Source organism: Gallinula chloropus (genome assembly GCF_964237585.1).
Source record: "Gallinula chloropus genome assembly, chromosome: 11".
Lineage (NCBI taxonomy): Eukaryota > Metazoa > Chordata > Aves > Gruiformes > Rallidae > Gallinula > Gallinula chloropus.
Window position 1 is genome coordinate 8,255,753 of NC_140096.1, and position 22,981 is coordinate 8,278,733.

Sequence of the window (22,981 nt, forward strand, 5' to 3'; positions counted from 1 at the left end):
AAATATTAACAAGACTAATGGGACTTTTGACTTGTTAAGAAGTGCATTTCCCATCTTCTGAGTTTCACACATCTGTTTTCTGAGTGGAAAGATAAACATGGCTTTGAGACCTTTTTGTCAACATAGTGACCTTGTTACTGATTGTTGCTATACTGCTGTTCAAAACTGCATGCACTTGAGTGCAGCCTGGTTTCATTCAGTGTCCTTTTTCTCTCTTTAGGTACTCCCTAAATTCATGAGATGGCAAACACCATGCAGATCTCCAAAGATGAGCTGGAGGAACTCAAGGAGGCCTTTGACAAAGTTGGTAAGTCCCACTGAAGAGGCCCCCTTGCTGCTCTTGGCCATACAGTTGAAATGGCTTTATCCCACCCCTGTGAGCAGTGATGCCAGCAGTCTGCTGCTCTTGTGATCTTCTCCAAGCCGAGGAGTCCCTTGGCAAACCTTGTTGCTTCTGGCTTGCCACTTCTAGCCCCGGAGCACAAAGGGAGGGATGTGGGCAGCGTGGCTGTCAGTCAGCACTGGCAGACAGCCTTACCCTGTTGCTCCTGAATGGGCTTTGTGGGTTCCTGATGGCAGAAGAAATACCCAAACAGGTATTCCCTTACTTTAGCCTGTGCAGCACTTAAAGGCTGGCGCAGCGCTTCATTCTGACGATGCTGGTTTTGGCAGACTGGCTGAGCCATGCAGAGGGTAAATGTAGGTGCCACATTTCTGGTTTGAGCAGGTGCATTTGAGGAACCACGTTCAGTGAGCTTGTAGGCAAAACCTAATTAGTGGCTGTTTACTTGGCCATTACAGAGCAGCTTGCGGTGCTAATAAAATGCTCTGTGGCTGCAGTGCATGTGCATTGCCCTCTGGTGGCTCTGTTTCTTCTGTGGTTCTCCCAACCTTCCCACCAGCCTCCCTGCTCCAGGGCTTGCACAGCCCAAGCTGCTCCGCCTGCCTTCCAGCTTTTCCCTGCACTGGCACTGCAGAAGCCTCTGGCAGGCTGCTTTGGGAAGCTGAAAGGGGCAGAAAACTGACATCATGGAGAAAATTTGTGTTCTGTTGGTTTAGCTTCCTGATAGGGCTTTACTAGAGGATCAGAGAAATGCCAGGGAGGGGTGGGATGGGAGCTTGACTGCAGCAGTGTGGGCTGAGGTCAGTTTATGCAGCCGGGGGAACCACACCCGGGACTGGCACTGGCTGGGAACAAGTTGCACAAGTGATCAGTCAGTGGTTTGTTTTCCTGACTGGATGTGAATGTTGCTTGAGCACTGGTTACAAATACTGGTCACTGCCTTGCATCTGTACTGGGTAAACTGTCCTCTGCAGCAAGGTGGCTCTTAACTCTCACTTGCTCTGTGCTTGCAGTCTGCAGAAAGAAATGAATTTCAAAGACAACCCATTCTCACAGAGCAGTATTCCCTGTTGGGACTTGAAGTAAATTGCATTTTAGACAGTTCCCTCTCCTACATCACTTTTCCAGCAGGTCAAAGTGAGGAAGGCAAGAGACCATAGTATTCCTTGCTGCTTAACATGCCTCTGAGTGCAAACCTTAATAAGGTTGGGATGTGGGCAGCCCATTCCATCCTTGGATAAACTTAAAATGATTAACCCGTCTGGAATGCAGTAGCTTTTTGTGATAAGTGTGGGGGGAAATTATCAAGAGAGGCTTGCTGTCTTTGTACTGGAAACACAGAGAAACCCAAGTCAAGTCCTGGTTTGTTTTAGGAAACCAGCTCACCCTGCTCAGGAGGTGGGTTCCTGTTTGGCTTTAAATTTTAAAAGCAGTGTCAAAACTTGTATTATTGCAAAATGTGATAATTAACCTGGACGTACCCCCAAGTGAGAGGGGATCTGCTGGTCTTTGTCAGCCACCTTCTGTTTTGTGTGATTTAGGTATGGCACAGCCCTCACCAAGATGTGTGCCACTCTAACGTGCAGCTGCTTGGGATTCCTGGAGACCTGCTCTAACTCCAGCGTGGGGCAAATTGCTGGATGTGGGGTTGATGGGGCTTTAAAAGTGTGTTTGACCAGCTTTTTCTATATGCAACTGGACTGGATCAAAACATCTGGTGATGCTGGAAGGCAGTGAGGTGTGCTACTGTGCACTGTGTCACCGCTTGCCTTGCATGACACTTGAAGGTATCCCTGTCTCTCTCATGCAGCTGGTGTGTTGTTGCTCTCTGACAGCCAGCAAAAGGCAAGAGTCCCATAGACTGCCTGCTGCTCACTAGTAGTCCACATGTGAGAAACCATGGTTTAAGTACTAAAATCAGCTGCAGCTTGAACAGGCACTTCCTAGTATCCTCCTACTAGGTTATTTGTATTGGCAATGATCAAAGTGCTGAACAGCAGTGGGGCATAAAGTGTTTTGACATCTGAAAAAAAGTTTTAAGTGGGGTGTAAGAACTGCCTTAACCGCAGGTTAGTGGGGGAAGAGCAGGTTGCTCGAAATCTCAGCTCATCTCTGAATTTGTTCTCTAAAACTGGTGGGGTGTATATATGTACTTGGCTGAACAGTGGCATTTCACAAGGGAGGCATGGCAGAACAAAATCTCCAAAATTGCTCTGTTTATTTGTCTTCGTTCTTGCTGCTTTCTGATAACAGAGATAGGCATCTATTCTGGAAACCCGAGGTACTTACAAATTGTGACCCAACTGAACACTTTGTTCACTGCTGCAAGGTGGTAAAACAATGCTCTGAAATGTTAGCTTAAGGCAAATAGGGATCTGTGATCCTGCTAGAGTGTGTCCTGCTGAGCATATATCCTTAAAAGGAAACATGTGGGTTACTTTCCCCTCTTGCATCCTGTTATTTAAGCTATTTTAAGTACTTGTCGGGAGGAAGCTGAGCCAGAGCTTGAAGCAGCTTTTGGGTTTTGTTTCTTGTGGCTTTGCTGCCCCACCTGCATATGGGCAGAAGATGGTGCCATACATCACTGCAGTGACCTTTCCCAGGTTCATACTCTGGCATGCATGCATCTTTCAGTAGAAACAGGAAACTTCAGATGTGCTGTAGTTTCCTTTCCATCAGGCAGATCATAATGAATCCAGGCTGTAGCTTGTCTGTTAAAACAATTTTGCTTTCTTCCATTAGTAATTCTGGGACACACGCCGAAGCATTTCATTGGGGAGAGCTTCTATTTTGACAGCCTCTTTGGCTGTGGAATAAATACCACTTCAGGTTTTGTTAGAGAGGGATTTTAGACCACCTTCCGCCTGAAGTCTGGCCCTGTTGCAGGGCAACCAGCAAGGCACCATATGGTGGGCATGTAGTAATGCTGGAAATAATTATGAAACTTGCTGGTTTTGCAAAGGTATTTACTTATTTTTTTTCTTTTAAATGCTGCTACTTTATATGTTTTTCTGTGGTGCTGGAGGGAACAGAGACAGTGGGAAGGGAAGCAGCAGCCCTTTGGGATAGGGGTCTCAGGCCTATTTGTCATGTTTAAAGGGCTGAAGGTTTTTTGACATGTTAGGAGAAGAATAGGCCTGCTTTTCACTACACTGTAAATCTCTAGTTAAACTTACTCAACTCTGCTACCAAGCCAAAGCCACGGGCTTGTGCGTACACCAGGCTTTCAGACTTAAATCTGCCCTTCTGTGGCCAAGAAGCTAAAACTTGAAATGAGGGCATCTTTACTGCAAAACCAGTAACTTGGTGTGGGGTCTTGCAGTTGAGCCAACAGACCTGTCATGCTCATAAATCCCACTCCCAAAATGTCTGGGACATAGATGCCATTTTAATCTCTGACATAAATTAGTGATATTTTTTTTCCCCAATATGCTATGGAAGAGTAACTCTTACAGATGGATGTTTGGGATGTTGTTAAAAGAGTTGGAAGAGCTTAGGTCCCAAGACACAAGGATTTTGAGTGAGTTAAAGTGCCTTACTCAACACTGTCCTTCACACTTGATGTGCTGGCTGTCAGAGCCCAATGCAGGTACTGAGAGTTGCCGGTGTGCAGCCCCTCCAGATGGGCAGCATCTTTGTTGGTGTCATGCTCCCAAGTTGCACATGACTGTTTTGGGTGGCTCTTCATGCTGCAGAGCTGCTCACTTATTTTTTTGCCTTCAGTGAGCAGAGAGAAGTCTTGTTTGAGCCAGGCACACCTGGAAGACTGGGAAAATGCTGTTTTGCAGGGGTGTATGAAACCCTCAAGATGGGCAGATGTTGCCCCAGACTCCAGTAAATTGCTGATACCTGCCCTGCAGCCAGGCTTGATGCTTTAAGTCTAATGAGCAAGCACAGATGGGCTAATGACTCAGACTAACTCCTCAGTTACATTTTGATCAGTGTTCTTAAGTCATGATTTCTATTCCGATACCTGAAAGGTGCCTGTAAGAAAGCTGGGGAAGAGCTGTTCACGGGGGCATGTAGCAATAGGATGATGGGTAATAGTTTTGAACTAGAAAAGGTTAGATGTAGGTTGGATATCATTAAAAAAATCTTCAATATGAGGGTGGTGGATCACTGGAACAGGCTGTCCAGAGAGGTAGTGGAGCCCCCATCCCTGGAGATACTCAAGGTCAGGTTTGATGGGGCTCTGAGTGACCTGCTCTAGTGAAGATGTCCCTGCTTACTGCAGTGGGGTTGGACTAGCTGCCCTCTAAAGGTCCCTTCTAACACAAGGCATTCTATGGTTCCACAAGCAAACCAATGGAAATGTGAGGCTGGGAATGAATTCCTTAAACTAGATTGTAGCCTAAAAAGACATGCAGGGCTTCGTATGTCGAACTGAGCTCTAAATGATTTTAAACATCATTTGGCCTGGTGCATCTATCCAGTGTATTATAGATGAGAGTCTTTGGAGCTCAGTTCCTCGCTGTTTCACCCAACAGGCTTCTACTTCACAGAATATCATATATTGTGTGTTTCCCTTTCGCTTCTGAATAGGTTCAGACACTGCATGCACAAGCCTGGTTCAGAAACACTCTAAAGGCTTCAGCTAGACACATCAAGAGGAAAACCTTTACCAAATCTAAATCAAAGTCACATTGGTGATCCTATCAAGGATACAATATGTATTTTTCTCAGTCCTGTGCCTACTAACGTTTGGGTTGATGTAAAACTTAGGTATTTTAGGTGGTGGATTGATGGGAAGAAGCGATGAACAGGTGTTTCTGGATTTGCATGTTTAATCTGACAGCAGAGCAAAGGATTGTGCTTGGTTCAGTCAAGCAGAAGCTAAAACAATGGGTGTTGGCTGTGGGCATGCTGAGGGCAAAAGCAAAGGGGTTTTTTTGGCCCATAGGCCCTGGAGATTAGCAATCCCTTCTTACCTGATTTTCTTGACTGTGTGTTATGCAGGGAAAAGATGTATACTGTGGTGTTAGAGTTAATAATAAGAAAACTGTAACAGAAGAAGCCGCGATCTATCTGGAGGGGAAATAGTTTGCTGATGACATCTCAGGCTGGACTGTTTCATAAAGCTTGCTTTTGTAAGCTTATATTTTTTTGGAATAAAATTCTAAAATTGAAGGCCAGACAGCAGCCTGTTGCTGTCATTAATCATTGGCCCAAACCACTTTATTTCATCACTATTATTGTAAACACTGACATATCATAGTTTAATGTACTTATTAATCTGTTGCAATTGATACTCTTCTTTAGTTTGAGGCCTAGGGACTGTAGTGTAGGAGGGAGCACAGGTTTGCTCTGTGTTACTTTGGATGCTTGCCACTAAGCATTTGAATTTGCTTTCTTGCTAACTTACAAAAACAATTTTAAAATCCCATATGGATCTGGAAGAGGAGGAAGGTTGGAGTGGTGGTTCCATGATGCTTGCTGGAACTTTGCTGTGAAATAAAACCAAAAAATCACTGCTGTCAACTCATTCAAATGAAATTGACTTTCAAAATTTGCCAAAAATAAATGGGCTTTAGAGCTATGCTGGTTTTTTTTTTTTCTTTTCCTTTCATTCTTAAAAGTATTTCCATTTAAACATACTGACCCCAGTGGCTGTGGTGTGGGATTCCCACTCCAATAAAAGCAAATACAGTGGCTGGTGCAACTCTTGCATTGTGCAGCCTGTGGAGCTGGCAGCAGTCTGCAAGGGTGCTTGGGCAGCAAGAAGCTGTTGCTTAAGTGGAACTTAACTGTATGGTCTTCAAGTACTGCCTTACAAATAGCAGAAAAATCCTCCCATGGGGGATGTGAGCAGAATGGTGGCTGGATGAAGCCAAGCAAAGCTGGGTGTCACGTGGCACGGTGTGATTTTGGCAGCTGGTGGTGGTGAGCTGCAGTCAGCAGTGCAACATCACAGTGCCAGGAGCTCTGGATGTGGGGAGCAGGTAGCACAGATACTTCAGTGCAGAGACTGCTCTGGTTGAGCCTTGAAGGGCTCAGCTGATGTCTTCAGTACAGGAATGGTGTGGATTTTGCAGAGCCTGTGCTTAAATGGTGATCCAAGGAGAATGCCAAATCTCTGCCTCTTCAGAATATCCATGTATTCCCCACCAGCAGCCATAATCCAGGCTTGGTATCTCCTAATGGCAGCAGCCCTGGGGAGGAAATGGCATCTCAGGCACTGTATTAACTTCTCTGGGCTGTCTGTACCACTTGCTACAGCAGAGGGATTTTGTCATCACTACTGAGCCAGTACCAGCACAACATGCCCTCAATCCCTGTCTTTCCAAACATGCTGGAGGGTCCTGCTTATGTCTTGGGGTGTGAATCTGGGCTAACTGCTTCAAATTCTCTGGCTGCTCATGGGCCTGATTCTGCCAGATGCTGGGCACCAGCCTTGCTGTGAATCACTCTGCCTGCTCATCCTGGTTAGCCTGAGGAAGGAGGCACCCCATCTGTACCTCTCCATGGTGGCAGCAGCACTTTACTGCCTGAAGAAAGACGTAAGGCTGCTGGATTTGCCCTGTGCAGTCAGTAGATGTGATGACATCCTCAAATGGGTTGGGATCTGTTGATGTGAAAAGCTCCAGATTCACACTGGATTCTTGTTTTCTTTCTTCCCAAATTTAATAGGTGATAATGTCTTGCTAAGCATGCCAACCTGATGTGGCTTGCTGCTTGACTCTTAAAGCAAATGTCCTTGCAGAGTATTCTTGGGCAATTTTAAAATATCTGGCTGTAATTTTCTGTCAGAGATAAATGGATAATGTTATCAATGTGATAGAAAATGCAAATGCAGAGCTGACTTAGTGTTTTTGGTTCAGAATGTAAGAAGGGCTGTGTTTCATTACCATCTATTTTTAACATGTAAAGCCAGCTGCAGCTAAATGTAAAAAGAAACATTCTGGAGATTATTTGTGAAGATGTGGATGCTCTGATAGGAAAGTTTTGCACTAACCATCATGGTCAGCTCTGCTTCAGAGCTGTCATCCAAAGCCAGAGACATCTCGTGGCTTGTGCTGGGACCATCTCTGAGGATGTGCTCTGTGTGTTTACCACATGCTTTAGATTCCTGGTGTGCTCTTGGTGTGTCAATTAAATAGTGTATCAAGTAGGCATTTTTGGTGTAGGCATCCTGCTGAATGCTCTGTGCAATGTGGCCCCAAAACAGTTAAGCCATGAGATGCTGTGTTAAGACACTTCTGACTACCTCCACATGTTGTAGATGTGTGCAGGTTGCTCTCTGTAAAGCACCTTTTGAGCAAAGGGGCTATGTTTGTGTCCTGCTGTCTGGGGCTGGTCCTGTCAGGGCACTGGCATGTTTCTAAAACCTTCTCTTGCCCTTTCTCTTCCTCAGACCTCAACAGCAACGGGTTCATCTGTGACTATGAGTTGCACGAGCTCTTCAAGGAAGCCAACCTGCCTCTCCCCGGGTACAAAGTGAGAGAGATTATCCAGAAACTCATGATTGACAGTGACAAGAATAAAGATGGGAAGATTAGTTTTGAAGAGTTTGTCTATGTAAGTGGTATTTGTGAATTTCCAGCAGCCTGGGGAACTCCTTTAAGACGAATCTAAGGAAGGGGGTAGAACAGTTTGAACTTAATCCTTGTTTTCTTTCTACAAACTGATTGCTTTTGAGGATGTGCCATGTAAAAATCAGTTCTTGGTACCAATCTCTGCATGTGACCACTGTCTCTGCCAGCCTTTAGATTTGGACAGAGGGGAAACGAGTGGGTTTTTAAACAAAATCCAAAAAAGAATTAAAATGCTTTTCCTATATGAAAACTTCATTGGAGGCCGAAAGACCATTTCCACATGAGGTGACACTGGAAAAAAGACTTCCAGTTCTCTAAGCTTACAGTATTGACTGGAAGCTATTCAGTTTTTCCAGGTACATAAATGAGCACTTGCTTTCCCTTTCTCAATTTAATGGGACTGCAGACATTTGCTGAAGATTTGAGAGGGCGTTTCAAGATACACTTGGAGGTTAGTCCTAGATGCTGATCTAGGAAAATTCAGACCTGTTTGTTGCCTTAAAAGGGAAGAACAGGAGCAAGGAGAGAGGAGAAACTGGAGGATGGGTCTAACCTTCAGCCTTTCTCTGTAGAAATAGGTCAGATTCTTGTTTTGGTTTTTGGGGGGGTTTGGGTTGGTTTGTGGGATTCTGGTTTGGTTGTTTGGGGTTTTTTACAAAAACACAACACTTCTGAGATACTGATTTAATATCCATTTCTTAACCCTTTTAATACTCTGAAGGTTTTTTAAAGAGTAAGAATATGTGCAGTACATCAAGGTGGCTGTTTTCAAGTCAACTATTTTTCTTCATATTTCTTAATTTATCTTCACCTTCTGTTCCTTAATTGTTTTCAGACCCTCTGAACTCTTGAGTTCGGAGTCAACTAGTAAGTTGGAGTTTGTTTGCAGTCTGTTAACACTTGCATGCTGGGTGCACATTTCAGCTGTTGGTTTGAGCCCGTCTGTAATTCTTTAATTTTGCACTAGGAAGGAAGAAATAAATCTCCTGTTACATTTGAATGGTACCAGATATAAACATGAAATGACTTGCAGGGAACTAAGCTATACAGTAGAAGCAGTCATTAGTGGTAGGATTTTTGCAAACAGTTGTTGCTGTTCTTTACCTCAGAGTACTTTTGCTGGGGTTCAGGGTACAAAGGATGACATGAACTTGAGGTTGGGGTCAAACAGCTTAGCAGTACCTTAGCATTAAAGCACATATTTTTCAAACAAGGTATGTAATATCAGTAATTAGTCCAGAAAAATTTAAAATAAATCTGTAGTAAAATCCTGATATTTAAAAATAACCAACTAGAAAAACCCAGATTCTTAGGCTCTTGAGCCTTCCTTCAGTCAGCTCTACCTGATCTCAGGGGTGAGCAAAACCTTTGTGTGCCATCAGGAGGTCTCATTATGGTCATCTTGCCTTGCCCTCTTCCCTGTGTTTAAGGGATGAAGAAGATAAGGCATGACAGCCATCAGGCTTGCTCTGAAGTTGGGTGGGCAAGTCCCCTCCTCTGTTTTTAAACATATGTCCTGCTTTACAGGGCTGTTTAATTGCCTTCTGAGCAGTGTTTAGAGACACACATGTGTTTCTGTTATGTTTTCAGCATGGTTGAAAGTATAATTTGTTTAACTTTTGAGGGAATTACAGCAGGCTTTCAAGCCACCGAATGTATTTTTTTCCAATAGTTGCTCAGTTCTGTAGGACCTCAGGGGTACTGATAGTAATGTACAAATGGCACATGTTAATATTTCTGTGCTGAAACCCCTCTCCCCTCCAACATGAGGGTGTTTAGTCAGTTAGTCCCTAGCATGCTGTTGGGGGAGGGGGAATACTTACCTGGACCACTCATGGTTGCACATCATCGCAGCTCTGTCTGTTGTACACTTAGAGTGTTGTTTCTTGGGTTGTGGGCAAAGTCTTTTCTGTCGACTGAAGTCACTGTCATGTGAGCTCTGGCTTACACAGAAAGGTTAAAATTACACAACAGCTTTCTCAACTTTGGTCCTGTGGAAACTGCTGCATGTACCTGTGCTTTGACTGCAAGGGTTTCACTCCTTTGTTTCTTGTGGATTCCTGAAGTCGTCTTGAAAAAGTAAATGTATGTGAGGTACTTCATGCCTAATGCTTCTGTTTCAATAGGCACTTGTGATGTGTGTTTGAGAGAGTGGGACGACTCTCTGCCCACTGTGTTAAATTTGATGCTGCTACACCCTTGTTGAGCCTTTCACGTTTGCTGGGTTTCCTACCAAGTCTGCTTTAAAGCTGAGAAGAAACACTTCCTTTGTGACCCTTTCATTTGACAAAGATGAGTTTTCCTTGGCTAACAGAGCACTTGAAATTGCAGATTTTCCAAGAGGTGAAGAGCAGCGATATCGCCAAAACGTTCAGGAAGGCCATTAACCGGAAGGAAGGGATCTGTGCGATCGGGGGCACCTCCGAGCTCTCCAGCGAGGGGACGCAGCACTCCTACTCAGGTACCGCTCTGCCTTTTGGCTCCTCTCTTGCCTGGAGACCTTAAGTAGTAGATTTCTACTGCCTTGCTGTGTGCTGTGCTTTTTGTTCCCCAGCAGCTGAATGATCTCACATCAATGTGAGAGCAGGACAGAGTTAGAGGGTAATGCAAGTTTAGTGGTGCGTGGATTAACTGTGTGTTTGTGTTGTCAACTGTGCTAGCTGATGAAGTCCTTGTGTCACGCTTAATTGTAAGAGTTGTTGGTCTGTGGAGACAGGACAAGGGGCAATGGCTGCAAGTTGGAGCACAGGAAGTTCCACACCAACATGGGGAAGAACTTTTACACAGTGTGGGTGACAGAGCCCTGGGACAGACTGCCCAGGGGGTGTGGAGTCTCCTTCTCTGGAGATATTCCAGCCCCGTCTGGACGCCCATCTGTGCAATATGAGCTGGGGAGCCTGTTTTGGTGGGGAGGGGGGGTGGACTCGATGATCTCTTGAGGTCCCTTCCAACCTCTATGATTCTACGGTAATGAGTAAATAACAGTAATTGGAAGTGAAAGTCATATTTCTTTAAACTTTGTGTGACTAATATAGTGTGGTAATGACAGTGGGGCTTTTATTTCCTGGGGCTATTGTACGCTTATTTTTTGGGGGGAAAATCTTTGCTATGTTTTGAAAAAGCCTGCATTAAATTTACATTTGGTGATCTTAGAGGAAGAGAAGTATGCCTTCGTAAACTGGATAAACAAAGCCCTGGAAAATGATCCTGACTGTAGGCATGTTATTCCGATGAACCCAAATACAGATGACCTGTTCAAAGCTGTGGGAGATGGGATTGTGCTATGGTAAGTCATGATGGCTCCTGAACTTAAAAACAAACAAACCAACCCACCAAAATAACTTCCCAAATCTGTAGTTAGGGGAATTTTCATCCCATTCTAGGCTGGTTTTATGAGTAGTGTGTGTGTGTAATGTTTTGCATATACAAAAAGAGCCTCAGTCACCCAGGCTTTCGTTATTGCGTGATGCTTCAGCTTTGATGCCAGCTTCACAAGCTGGTATTTTTGTCTAGTGTTTTTTGTTTGGGCTTCAGACTGAGTTTGCTGAAGTGGAGAAGCTGCCTTGTGGGAGCAGAAGTTGTCCTGGTACTAACTCAGCCTGATGCTAGGTAGTTTGGGGAGGGCAGGTGTGTTAAATAGCCCGTTTTTGTGGATGCTTTAGATGGTAACTCCTGTGGGAACCTTAGGGATTAATCCAAAAATGTTTTTTCTGGGAATCCTCTTGTTGCTTTCAATAATAACTTCCCTAAGTTACTTTACTAACTTATTTTGCTGCATATTGAAAACAGAAGGCATCCAGGGCTGCTAATCACCAGCTGCCTTCTATGTATGGGATTCCTTTTGGGTTTGGTCTGTTTTTCAAATGTAAGTGAATTAATATAATGGAGAACTGGATCAGCTTAGAGTTTAAGTAACTCTGTATTAATAGACAAAAGACATTTAATGGGCTGCCCATCCCCTTTCATTTCTCCTTCTGATTTACTCTGGGTTTTTTATTTCCCCACTTTCAAGTAATTCAGGTCCTTTAGGCAAAGACTGAATTGAGTAGCAAGTAGTTTGTAATATAAAGTAAAAATCTTGTTGTGTTTTCTGTTGACTAAAAATTCATTGTGCTCATGTGCTACCCACTGAGCTCCCAGAGTGTCTATGCTTTTTGGGGACAGTCTTTTCTTGCCAGCAGTACTACACCTTTACAATAGGAGGAAGTGTGTGTTCTTGCTAGAATCTGCAGTGGGTGTCAGCAGAGCAACGAGTCTTCGCTAGTCCAGTGACTGTGCTGTGAATAATTCATATGGTCTTTTTGCTCCAGCAGCTGAGATCAGTAGTGGCCACTAACATGTTTAAGGTTTCAAGTTTAGCTATTAGTTACAAATACATTCTTGATAACATAAATATTAACTTCTGATTTACACAACCTTGATTCAAACCAAACAGGCAGAAGGAAATGCCCTGTGGTGAGTGTTGTAACAGTGCATTGAGATTGTTGAGATTAAATGCTAAATGCTGTTCAACTACTATTGTTTTTCCTCCTCCTAGCAAAATGATCAATCTTTCTGTTCCGGACACGATTGATGAAAGAGCAATTAACAAGAAGAAGCTCACACCATTCATAATTCAGGTACACATTTCTGTGTTTTTGCTGAAACTCATATTTAGGTGGAATTAATGAAAATAGTATGGTGGCTCAAGGAATTGTTGTGGGGCTCTGGAAAGGAGTGAGTTTCGTAACTTGCATTTAATTATGAAAGGCAGTTTTGTACTGCACATAAATGACAGTGCTGTGGGTACAGCTCAAAAGATAAAAATGTGAACTTCATGACAGAATGGGTAAAGTGGCTGAAGTGCTGTGCACACCTGATGCTGCTGTGGTGATGCTAGACAGCACTGAGTTCTTACAACAGTGTGGCTATTGGCATTGGCTATCTATGAATCGTCCCATAGTGCTACAGGTTGTTTTTGTGAGGATGCCTCTGTGTGTGTATAACTTAACACTTCTCCAGCCCTGTTCTTGTTGACGCCACTAGATGCGACTCAGAGGCTGAAACCTAATACCAGAGGCTGAAATTCAACCCTGGTGCCTAGCTTAGTTCTTATTGATTCAGCCTGCTGCCACCACAGCTCTGTTAAAACTTCAGCCAGAACAACTGGGAGAATTTCCTCCAAGCTGCTGCTGTTGGAGCAAGGACTTAGTGGGAAATCTCCACTCTGCTGGTCCTGGATGAAAGGCAAAGCAGCATCTCCCCTGGCTGTGTCTCACTCGGCTGTGCTCTTTGCAGGAGAACCTGAACCTGGCATTGAATTCTGCATCCGCCATTGGGTGTCATGTTGTCAATATTGGCGCAGAGGACTTGAGGGAAGGGAAGCCCCACCTGGTCCTTGGGCTCCTCTGGCAGATCATTAAGATTGGCTTGTTCGCTGACATCGAGCTCAGCCGCAATGAAGGTAAACGGAACTCTAAGTGATAACTTCTAAAGCATGAACCTCTGTTGCTTGTGCTGTCACCTCCAGCCCTGTTGCTGCCTGTTCCCTCCCCTCTCTGCTGAAAGGGGTATACTCACTCCCTGGGTTCATTAGGGCATGTGCTGAACTGGGTGCTGTCCAGCCTGTTAATAGCTGTAAGCAGGTCTGGGCAGGTGTGTTGTGCTATCCTGGTAACTGTGTCAGCCTTGTCACGCTGGCTGAACACACTGGAAGTCAAAATGCCTCTTGGCTCAGTCCCTGTGGTGTGACTGAGCGTGTTGCTTTGTGACACCTTGGGCTGGGCAGGCTCTCCCGATGTGCTTCAGCCATATGTGCATGGCAGTGATGGGAGGTGACAAAAGATCTTGCATGTTTTTAGGGTTATAGAAAACTATAAATCTTCCTCAAAAAACCACCCAAAATCAAATAAAATGGGAGGGGTTTCAACTCTTGAGGGACGTGTTCTCAGTGACATGGTTCTCCTGAAATCCTCCTTGCTACTGTCAATGGTGCAGCTGAGCTCTCGCTTCATTCTTGGCAGTGGGGGAGCGGTGCTGCAGCTCTTCCCCTGTGATTACTTGGTCTTGCACAACAACTTCCAAAGCTTCAACTTTTCACATCATTCAGAGGGCTCTGTTATTTCAGCGTGGGCTCAGAGCACCCAGGAGGGTCTTCAGTGTCTCTTATTTAAACTTTCCAATCAAGAAGTGGTAATATTGTTTGGCTTAGACTGAAAATTCGTGGCAATGGAAGCAGTGACCAGCTAAAAGAGTGCTTGTCTTGGCTTCTTTGGCCTTTTTTAACAGTGCATATGAAACTGCTTGGAAGCACTTTTTTATTCAGATAAAAATACATTTATGCTTAGTTCACTGTCATCAGCTTAAAACGCTGCACGTAAAATTCCAGAGAATTTTGTTAATACCAAAAAAAAGACAAGAAAATACTTTTTACACAGTTTTCTACATCATTCATAGTCTTCTCTGTGTAACTCAGGAAAAGTCCACTAATACCCAGATTATTTTGATTTAAACAGTAGTTGTTATTGTCTTTCCCTTCTCCCCCTGAAACGTGGCTGCAGCTCTGATTCTCACAGGCAGGTTTGCCTTTGGAAAACCCCTTCCTTCCCCTCACAAGCTTTTCTTTTGTAGCACTGGCTGCCTTACTTCGTGATGGTGAAAATCTGGAGGACCTTATGAAACTATCCCCAGAAGAATTGCTCCTAAGATGGGCCAACTTCCACTTGGAAAACGCAGGCTGGCACAAAATCAATAACTTCAGCTCGGATATCAAGGTACAGAGAGCTCTCTTGGCCTGCACATGCCTGGGAAAAGGCTAGGAGCTGGTCAGGGTCATGTTTGCACTTGTTAATGAGGCTCTTCATCCACAGGAAAGACCTTTCTTAACCTTAATACACTGAGCAGGCTTAGCAGGGGCTTTATGGATGGTATATTTAAGGTACCACAGAGCTGTTCTCTCTTGCTATAAGGTTGAGCCCAGTGTTAACTGTCTGGAGTGTTTTCTCCAGTGCTAGTGCCCTGCAAAGCTGCTGCGTGTTTTAATGGAGTAGGAAATTAATATTACTTGTGTGTTCAAATATTCTTAATCCATCTTTTTTGATGGAAATAATTTTTCAAGAGTATAGAGCTCACACAGGGTGAAATGTTTAACTGCATCCCTAGAGACCACGATTTTGGCATGCTCTTGGCAGGTGATGGCATTTCATCCATAACATCATGGGCTGGAGAGAGAAAGGGAAACAAGATCCCTTATTCTCTACACTGGGCTGAGTAAAAGTGGGAGCAGGAAGTCTTGAAGCTATTTTTCAGATGGTAGGGGGTAGCTTCTTTCTTTCAGTACTAGTGAGAAATTAAGTGTGGTGACTTCTAGTCAGTGTGGGGGTTTGGGGCACTGGGTCTCAGCAGGTTTCTGGAGTTTGCTCACATGGCCAGCAGTTTTGAGGAGGAGAAAGGACTGAGTAGATTAACAGCTAGAAGACTTTGGGGGTGGAAAAAAGAAAATATAATCGAGGTGCATGAGGAGCCCAGAGCTCCCCTCTGTGTGTATATATGCTTGCCTGGTACAGCCCACAAGCTTCCAGGATATGCTTGAGGTCCTTCTTAGTGCTGAGGACTAAAAGGGCTTGTAACTGCTGAATAATAACTGCACCTATTGGCTACTCCTAGTTTGTGACCACCCCTGGCCTCTCTCCATTAAGCTATTCTAGCTAATGGGCAGGCATAGGAGAAAACATTCAGAAATTACTATGATCAGCTTGTTGCCTGGACTTTGTCTTCACTGAGCCGTATTCATTGTAGCTTTAGCAGTAGGAAAAGCTGCCTTGTTTGGGGGTTAGGGCTATGACAGCGAGCAGCAAAGGGTCACTGCCTCCTCCAGACATTGGAGGAGCTGCAGCAATGGCAGCTTTCACTGTTAAAACCCATCATTTTAATCGGAAATATTTCTAACCTTTTCCCTTTCTGTTTCCTTTCCTGCTGCCTGGATTTCTGTCGTCTCACTCTCTTTAAGCTTACAGATTTTGGTAATTCAGTAAAGGTACATAAGCCAATTATGCCCAGTGACCTGTTATAAATAAGCCTGAAATTAATTGTTATGGTGTATTTGCTGCTGTGCAGCAGACCTGAGTTTTCTTTTTCATCCCTTTCAGGATTCCAGAGCTTATTTCCACCTCCTAAATCAAATTGCACCTAAAGGGCAGAAGGAAGGAGAGCCTCAGATCGATATTAACATGTCAGGTTTCAATGTAAGTATTCAGGCTGTTGCCATACGACTGCAAACTACCTGCACCCTGTAATTGCCTCATGACATGTCGTGTAAAGTATCGGTGGGCATGTGCACACCCTGGGTATGTGCTAAATGAGTGGTGGTTGCAGCCCTCATCACTGCCCACCAATTAACGTGTATGATTGAGAAATCGTATGTGGTTTTGCTCCATTTGGGAGCATGCTGGCTGCTGCTCTTGAACCAGTAAGTTCAAAAAGCATAAAAGTTGGGAAGCATATAAACTTGGGAAGCACCTTGCTAGGAAACATACTGAGAAAATTACATTGGTGGCAGCAGCAGGGATTAGCATGCACGCTTTATTCCTTTATTTGATTAGCCACTGATGCCTAACGAAGGCAGGTGGAGTTGTGACTTCACCTCAAGTATCAGGCAAGAGCTTTCCATCTGCTTTGTAGCCCAATCTCTTCCATGACAGCTCTTGTCCATTGCATCCCTGTCAGGAAAAGGATGACTTGCGGAGAGCAGAGTACATGCTTCAGCAGGCAGATCGGCTCGGCTGCCGGCAGTTCGTCACGCCAGCTGATGTGGTCAGTGGGAATCCCAAACTGAACCTGGCCTTCGTTGCCAACCTGTTCAACAAGTACCCAGCGCTTACCAAGCCTGAAAACCAGGATATCGACTGGACCCTGCTGGAAGGTGATGTATCAGTCACAAAATGAGCAGGACAGAAATACCTGAAGCAAACACTTGTCACAAAAGCCTGTGCTGTGCCAGGGCTGGGAAGTTGAGGCTGCTATCTCCTGTGATGAGTAGGAGTACCTCAGTAATACAGTGAGATGTTCATGGGAGCACTAATTGGTAGAACTGGGATTAGGGCTTGGGCTGCCTGGCTCCCAGACAGCAGTTAGCTAATGCTTGTGTGAAAGATCACCTTCCTACTATTTCTTGCAGAAAGTACAAAAACCATGCTCTCCTGAGGGCTGAGGAAATTACACTTGATATCCAAAACTAGCTGGAAGGACAAGCCTCTTCCGCTGAAAAATTTATAGTAGAAAAAATACCCTTTTTCTCCTCAAAAACCTAATTGATGAGTTCTGCCATTCAAAGCTTCCAGCCTTGCAAGGTGTGAAACCCTGCACAGCTTTGAGCTTGCAGAAATTGCATGAACCTGTTTTCTCTCTTCCAGGAGAGACACGCGAAGAACGAACCTTCCGCAACTGGATGAACTCCCTTGGTGTGAACCCCCATGTAAATCACCTCTATGGGTAAGCATTAGGCTCTTGGGAGAGACCCGGCTAGGTCAGACTAGAGATGTGCCTGCTCCAGAGTCCTGTTGCCCACAGTGCTGAGCAAAGAGATGGAGAAAGGGTGATGGTAGGGGGTAGGAGATGCTCAGCGTATCCTCCTTGCAGTCTGTAGCTCAGGGATTTCTGAGCCAGCAGTTGGCTTTTAAGGGCTGGAGGCAATCTGTTTATTTTTCCTTATCTTGTATCAATTGTTACCTTTAGATCCAGTACATTTGGACCTGCTTGAGCAACTGGAACTATATTCTCTGTCACCTTATTTTATAGCTTAACTCAGACCTCGTATTTAGGAGGCAAGGTACTCTGAGTCCCTGTAGTCAGTGGAGAGAGGTGGCTACCTTTGAATTTTATGTTCTTCTATGGATGAGTTGCTGATTTCCACGTTAAAGCCTGCTTTAGCATAGCAGCTAGGTGAGCACGTTAAGCATGGCATATTTCTCCTGCCCTGAAAACTACAAAGTGTTTTGATTTTTTGTTTTCTTTTTAGGGTTGTTGAAATTGCAACAACTTAGAGTAGTGATTATTCATGATGTCACAAAGTCAGAGTGCATTTAAATCGAGACGTTAGGCTTAATCAGTGTTTTCCACTTTAGCGATCTCCAAGATGCACTGGTAATACTACAGTTATATGAAAAGATCAAAGTTCCTGTTGACTGGAATAAAGTTAACAAGCCTCCTTACCCTAAGCTTGGAGCAAACATGAAAAAGGTAAGTGTTTCAAAAGGCTTTAAAAGGAGCTGTGGACACTAACGATTTCCTGTTTGAGGCTTCAAGTCAAGTAAATGTATTTGTGAGTGATTTTTCTGTTCAAACTCTTTCCCTGTGTAGCTAGAAAACTGTAACTACGCTGTAGACTTGGGAAAGCATCCAGCTAAATTCTCCCTGGTTGGCATTGGAGGACAGGATCTGAATGATGGAAATCCGACGTTGACGCTAGCTTTAGTCTGGCAATTGATGAGAAGGTAGGATCTGTCTCAGACACGTAGAAGTTGTGAATGGAGTTCAGAGTTTTGGGAGGTTTTTTTGCTATGAGAGCACTGCAGCACTGGAACAGGTCACCCAGAAAGATTTTAAAACCTCTGTCCTTGTGGGGTTCTGAGGCAACAACTGGACAAAGCTGTGGCAGAGCTGATCCTGCTCCACAAGGGAGGCTGGAGCAGAGACCTCCAGAGAACCTGCTGGTGGATCTGTGAACACCCTGCTGACCAGGATCAGTTCTGTCTTTTCTTCTCAGGTCTGGTCCACATACAGAAACCCTAAGCAAGGAACACTTATGCAACTTTTATGTTCTAGTTTTTAATGGGAAATTGAGAAAGATCCAGTGCTGCTTTATAACTCCTTCCTGGATTGCAATAGGAAAAAATAGCTAAGTTGATCGTTCTTTTACTTACGTGTTTCTGAAGAACTCTAAGATGACAAATGTGTATATATATATATATATGCAAAGCACTGCATGGTAGTTTCTTATTTGGCATTAGAGGTCAGAATGTTAACTTGTGAGTTGACCCATGGCCTTTAGGTAATGTGTTATCCCTGTGGAGCAAATGATCAATGGTGAAACAGTTTAACAAGTGTCCTGAGCCCAGGCAGTTTTGTGAGCTCCTGTTAAAAGGACTTGAAAGACTAAGTGCTTTAATAGAAATAGCACTTCAGATAAGATGGATGATTCTTCCATTTTGCTAAAGGACGTTAAAAAAGCCCCACCAACTCCCCCCCAAAATCAGAGCTGAGATTATGTGAAGACTTTCCAAGCTGCCATGGGTTCACATTGTGTCCTGGCTGCGTGCTCACCAGGGCTTGCCCGGGCTCTGTGTCTAACCTTGTTCTCTCTGCTGGTTCTCAGGTACACGCTGAATGTCCTCGAAGACTTGGGTGATGGTCAAAAAGCCAATGATGACATCATAGTCAGCTGGGTAAACCAGACCCTGAAAGAAGCTGGCAAGTCCACCTCCATCCAGAACTTCAAGGTGCAGGCTCCCTTCTTGCATCCAAAAAGAGAGGGGTGTCCAAAAAGTATTTCCTTAGCTGGAGAAACAGCAGGGGCATCTTGGAAAGGAGTTTAGGCAGGACAGGATGCTGTCTGTGCTGGGAACAAAGTGGCTTCAAGCTACCAGAGGAGACTTTTTAGGATTGCTCATGGTGGTGAATACTGGTGGGGCAAGAGCACCAGTGGGGTGGCAGAGGAGGGGAGGGTGGCCAGACTGTGGGACAGAATTGGGGGCTGAGATGCTGGCCAACGTTTTAATGAGTGTTGTCCTTTGGGGTCTGGTCAGCAGGGCAGAACTGCTGCCTGCACATCAGATACTGCTGTGTATTTTCAGAGCACTCAACTTAATGCACTTGTACTGTTACCAAAGGAGAAGCAGCAGTTTGGTTTTCCCTGTGGTCCAGCTGGGAATGATCACTGACACTGCTGCTCGGAAATGGCTTGTTTTAAGATTGTTTTGTTGCACGTTGCAGAGCAGCTAAATCGGGATGAGGAGGATGCTTTAAGGATTAGATACTCATCTTTACATGCCTGTCCCTCTATTCTCTAGGACAAGACTATCAGCACAAGCTTGGCGGTTGTGGATTTAATCGATGCTATACAGCCTGGTTGTATCAACTATGACCTTGTAAAGACTGGTCATCTATCGGAAGATGACAAACAAAATAATGCTAAGTAAGTTTGCTATCTCAAAAGCTGTTTTGCATTGAAAGAGTGTGCCTTTTATGAGCTGGCCTTAAGCTGCAAGTGGTTTTACCACAGTTTATTACTGTGGGTTTCAGCCTCGTTTAAGACCATTCTATAGATAGGCAGCACTACAAATTTGATTGCTGTCCCTGCCTGTAACGCTGGAGGGAGTAGTTGGCTGGACTCTTGCTTGTTGAGAGAAACACAGCCCAAGCAGTTCCCAGCAGCAGTACTCTGTTTCTCACCTGCTTGTTGGGCATCTCAAGTGCTTGGCAGGTTTTGAAAGTGAACTCTTGTACATCTCCTGTCTCGTTGAATCATCATCAATTGTCAAGTTCAATAATCAATTGTCAATCATCAATATGCCTCTTAAACCTGCCTTTGAAACGTGTTCTGTGACTGTTCTGCAGTGACAGAAGAACCACAAAGTTTCTTGCAGATAAGTCTTGCTTAGTTGTTTTTAAAGTGCAAACAGAAGGAGAAAGGTAAATGTTAGATGATTGATCTTCAGTTATACATGCTTATCTATTAGCCCTAACAGATACTAATTGCATCTTTTAAAAATTGTTGATAAAGTGGACTTGACATTGAAAAGTGAATTTGCCCATTAAAGACACTTTACTGGGGAAAAAAATACAGCAAAACATAATAATTTATAAACCTGATGTGATTGGACTGTTGCACATCTTGAGTCTTAGTAGGGAGGGTAACAGGTGAAATTGTGTTAGGGCAGGAGCTGACTTGTCATTTCTTGGTGGCAGTCTCAGTGCTAACCCACTTGTTTTCTGTGGTGAATAGGTATGCTGTGTCCATGGCAAGAAGAATTGGTGCCAGAGTTTATGCTCTTCCAGAAGATCTTGTGGAGGTGAAACCGAAGATGGTCATGACCGTGTTTGCCTGCTTGATGGGCAGAGGAATGAAGCGAGTATAGAAGGGTTGAAAGTAAAGAAAAAAAAAACCAAAATGCAACAAAAACCCAACCTGCCACCCTGGGTGCATGAGTAGCAGATCAGCTGTGATCACACTGAAATGCTGTTGGCCTAGGAACTGTTGAAGTACAAAGGACTTTGTTTTGCCTTGCAAGGCAAAGCCTAATCAAAATTCTCAGGGAGAGGAGTTTTAACCAACAGACGTGCTCTTTTCCCAAAGGAAAGTTTAACTTCTCAAGAGCTCACAGAAATGCATTCATAACAGACCTGCATCTTGCAATACTGCTCTGGAGCTGTTTTCACTCCACTATTTCTCAGATTCTTGGTGGGTGTTTTTTTTTTACCCTGAGGGCTGTAAGGTGGCTGGTATGAGTTGTAATGGAAACAAATCTAATTTCTATCTCCAATCCAGTTTAATTTCTGTCGTATGGTCCAAGCATATTCTTGGTTTGACCACTTCCTTAACTTTGCAAATAAAGCTAAAGTACAAGTTGGGACCTGCAGGCCAGCTCGCAATGCTAAATGAGAAATGAGTAATTAGGAAGATGGATCTTCCTCTGGTATTCTCTGTACATGGTGCTTTTTATACATCTAACTACTTTGATTACAAATAAAGCATGGCAGTTTTTCTCTTGCTGCTTATGAAAAGGGTTTTTTTGATTTTATTATTTTTTTTTAAAGTTATACTATATATGAGAATACCACCATCCTTGGACCTCTTGCAGTAAGGTGATATCATGTTGCTGATGGCACGGTGACACCTGAGAATGGGAGTGAATGCATTTTTGTATGCATCTTGGTTGAGTTCTGTGCACCTAGAAAATAATTTTTACAGAAATTGCATGAAAACGTTTTTATTTAAAATGCTGTTGGATATAAAAAATGGTGGGGAGGTTTTGTGCAGGGAAGAGGCAAATGTTATGAACAGCAGGGTTTGATAAACTGAACAGCAGATGTGCTGGGACATAAAACTATTTTTACAGATAAAAGGAAGCGTCGCCAAAGAAGGAAGATGCTGTATCCATAGGATTTAATATTATCTTGCTTTGGCAAGCTGTTTGCTATATTTTGAGATCATATTGCTATTCCAAGCTATTCAAAGTGATGTAATATGGTGGCAAAGCATTAGTTGAAATAAAAACATTTAAATACATGCTTCTCTCCTTATTTACACTGACCTGGCATGGGAATCTGTCCTCAGCTGCTTTGAGCTGTTCTTCCTTGGACCTTTTTGTTTGGTACCAAGTCTCTTGATCTGTAAGACATCCCAAAATTGGGGTATGTCCTTTCCTAAAACGGGCACTGGCGTTGAAGTGAGGTGCTGCCTTTCTGGTAGCTTCTGTAAAACGTGTGCTCTTTGCTGTGTGTCCAAAGATGATGTCTGGGATGTAGCGGAGGAACCCTGTTAGAGCAAAACCCAGGAGGAGGGAGGAAGGTTGTTTGCTGTATCTGGGAGATGCCATCCAGGCTTGTTGCTGGAAACCACAAGTCTGGGGGTGTAGCAGCAGCTGACCCAGGTCAGGCATGGTTTGAGTCTTGGGGTGCTGTGGTGAGCGAGGGGATGCCTAGCAGCCACCAGCTGTTGGGATGGGGGGGTGCGGATTTGCCTACTCACTGTGGGTGCTGGAGGGACATGATGATCCCAATGCACCAATTCCTTCAATCCTGGAACCCAGGGGTGAGAGCCTGGGCATCTTGTGAGCTCTGTCCAAATGGTGGCCTGGCAGCACAAAGTCCCCAGAATCAGCAGTGGCTTTGAAAATCAGGAGCAATTTGTGTGAGACTGGTGGTGTGTAAGCAAAGATTTGTGACCCCCAACTGCATAAACCTGGTCTGGGTTGTCCCCTCCTGACCTATCTAGAAGGCCTTTTTTGTCTTTTCAGTGGTGAAAACAGGTAGGTGGGTTTTGTGCAAGAGGCACGTTACAGCTTGCCTGCTGATGGAGTGGGGATGAGTTTGTGGATTAACTCAAATTACAGGTTTGTACCCAGCCTTC

The 22,981-nt window shown here is 44.2% G+C and overlaps 1 protein-coding gene across 1 annotated transcript; it reads left to right on the top strand.

Annotated features, from left to right (window-relative positions):
- Nucleotides 1–240: 240 nt before the first annotated feature.
- Nucleotides 241–22,132, top strand: PLS3 (plastin 3; the record flags this gene model as incomplete). The annotated part of the gene is made up of 16 exons (XM_084268982.1): nt 241–307; nt 7,695–7,858; nt 10,207–10,336; nt 11,029–11,161; nt 12,413–12,494; nt 13,153–13,318; nt 14,485–14,627; nt 15,863–15,889; nt 16,002–16,097; nt 16,579–16,774; nt 17,265–17,343; nt 17,976–18,090; nt 18,211–18,344; nt 19,226–19,349; nt 19,920–20,044; nt 20,855–22,132. The coding sequence occupies 16 exons, from the start codon at nt 241–243 to the stop codon at nt 20,985–20,987; spliced, it is 1,914 nt and encodes a 637-aa protein (XP_084125108.1). The 3' UTR covers nt 20,988–22,132.
- Between the last annotated feature and the right edge of the window lie 849 nt (nt 22,133–22,981).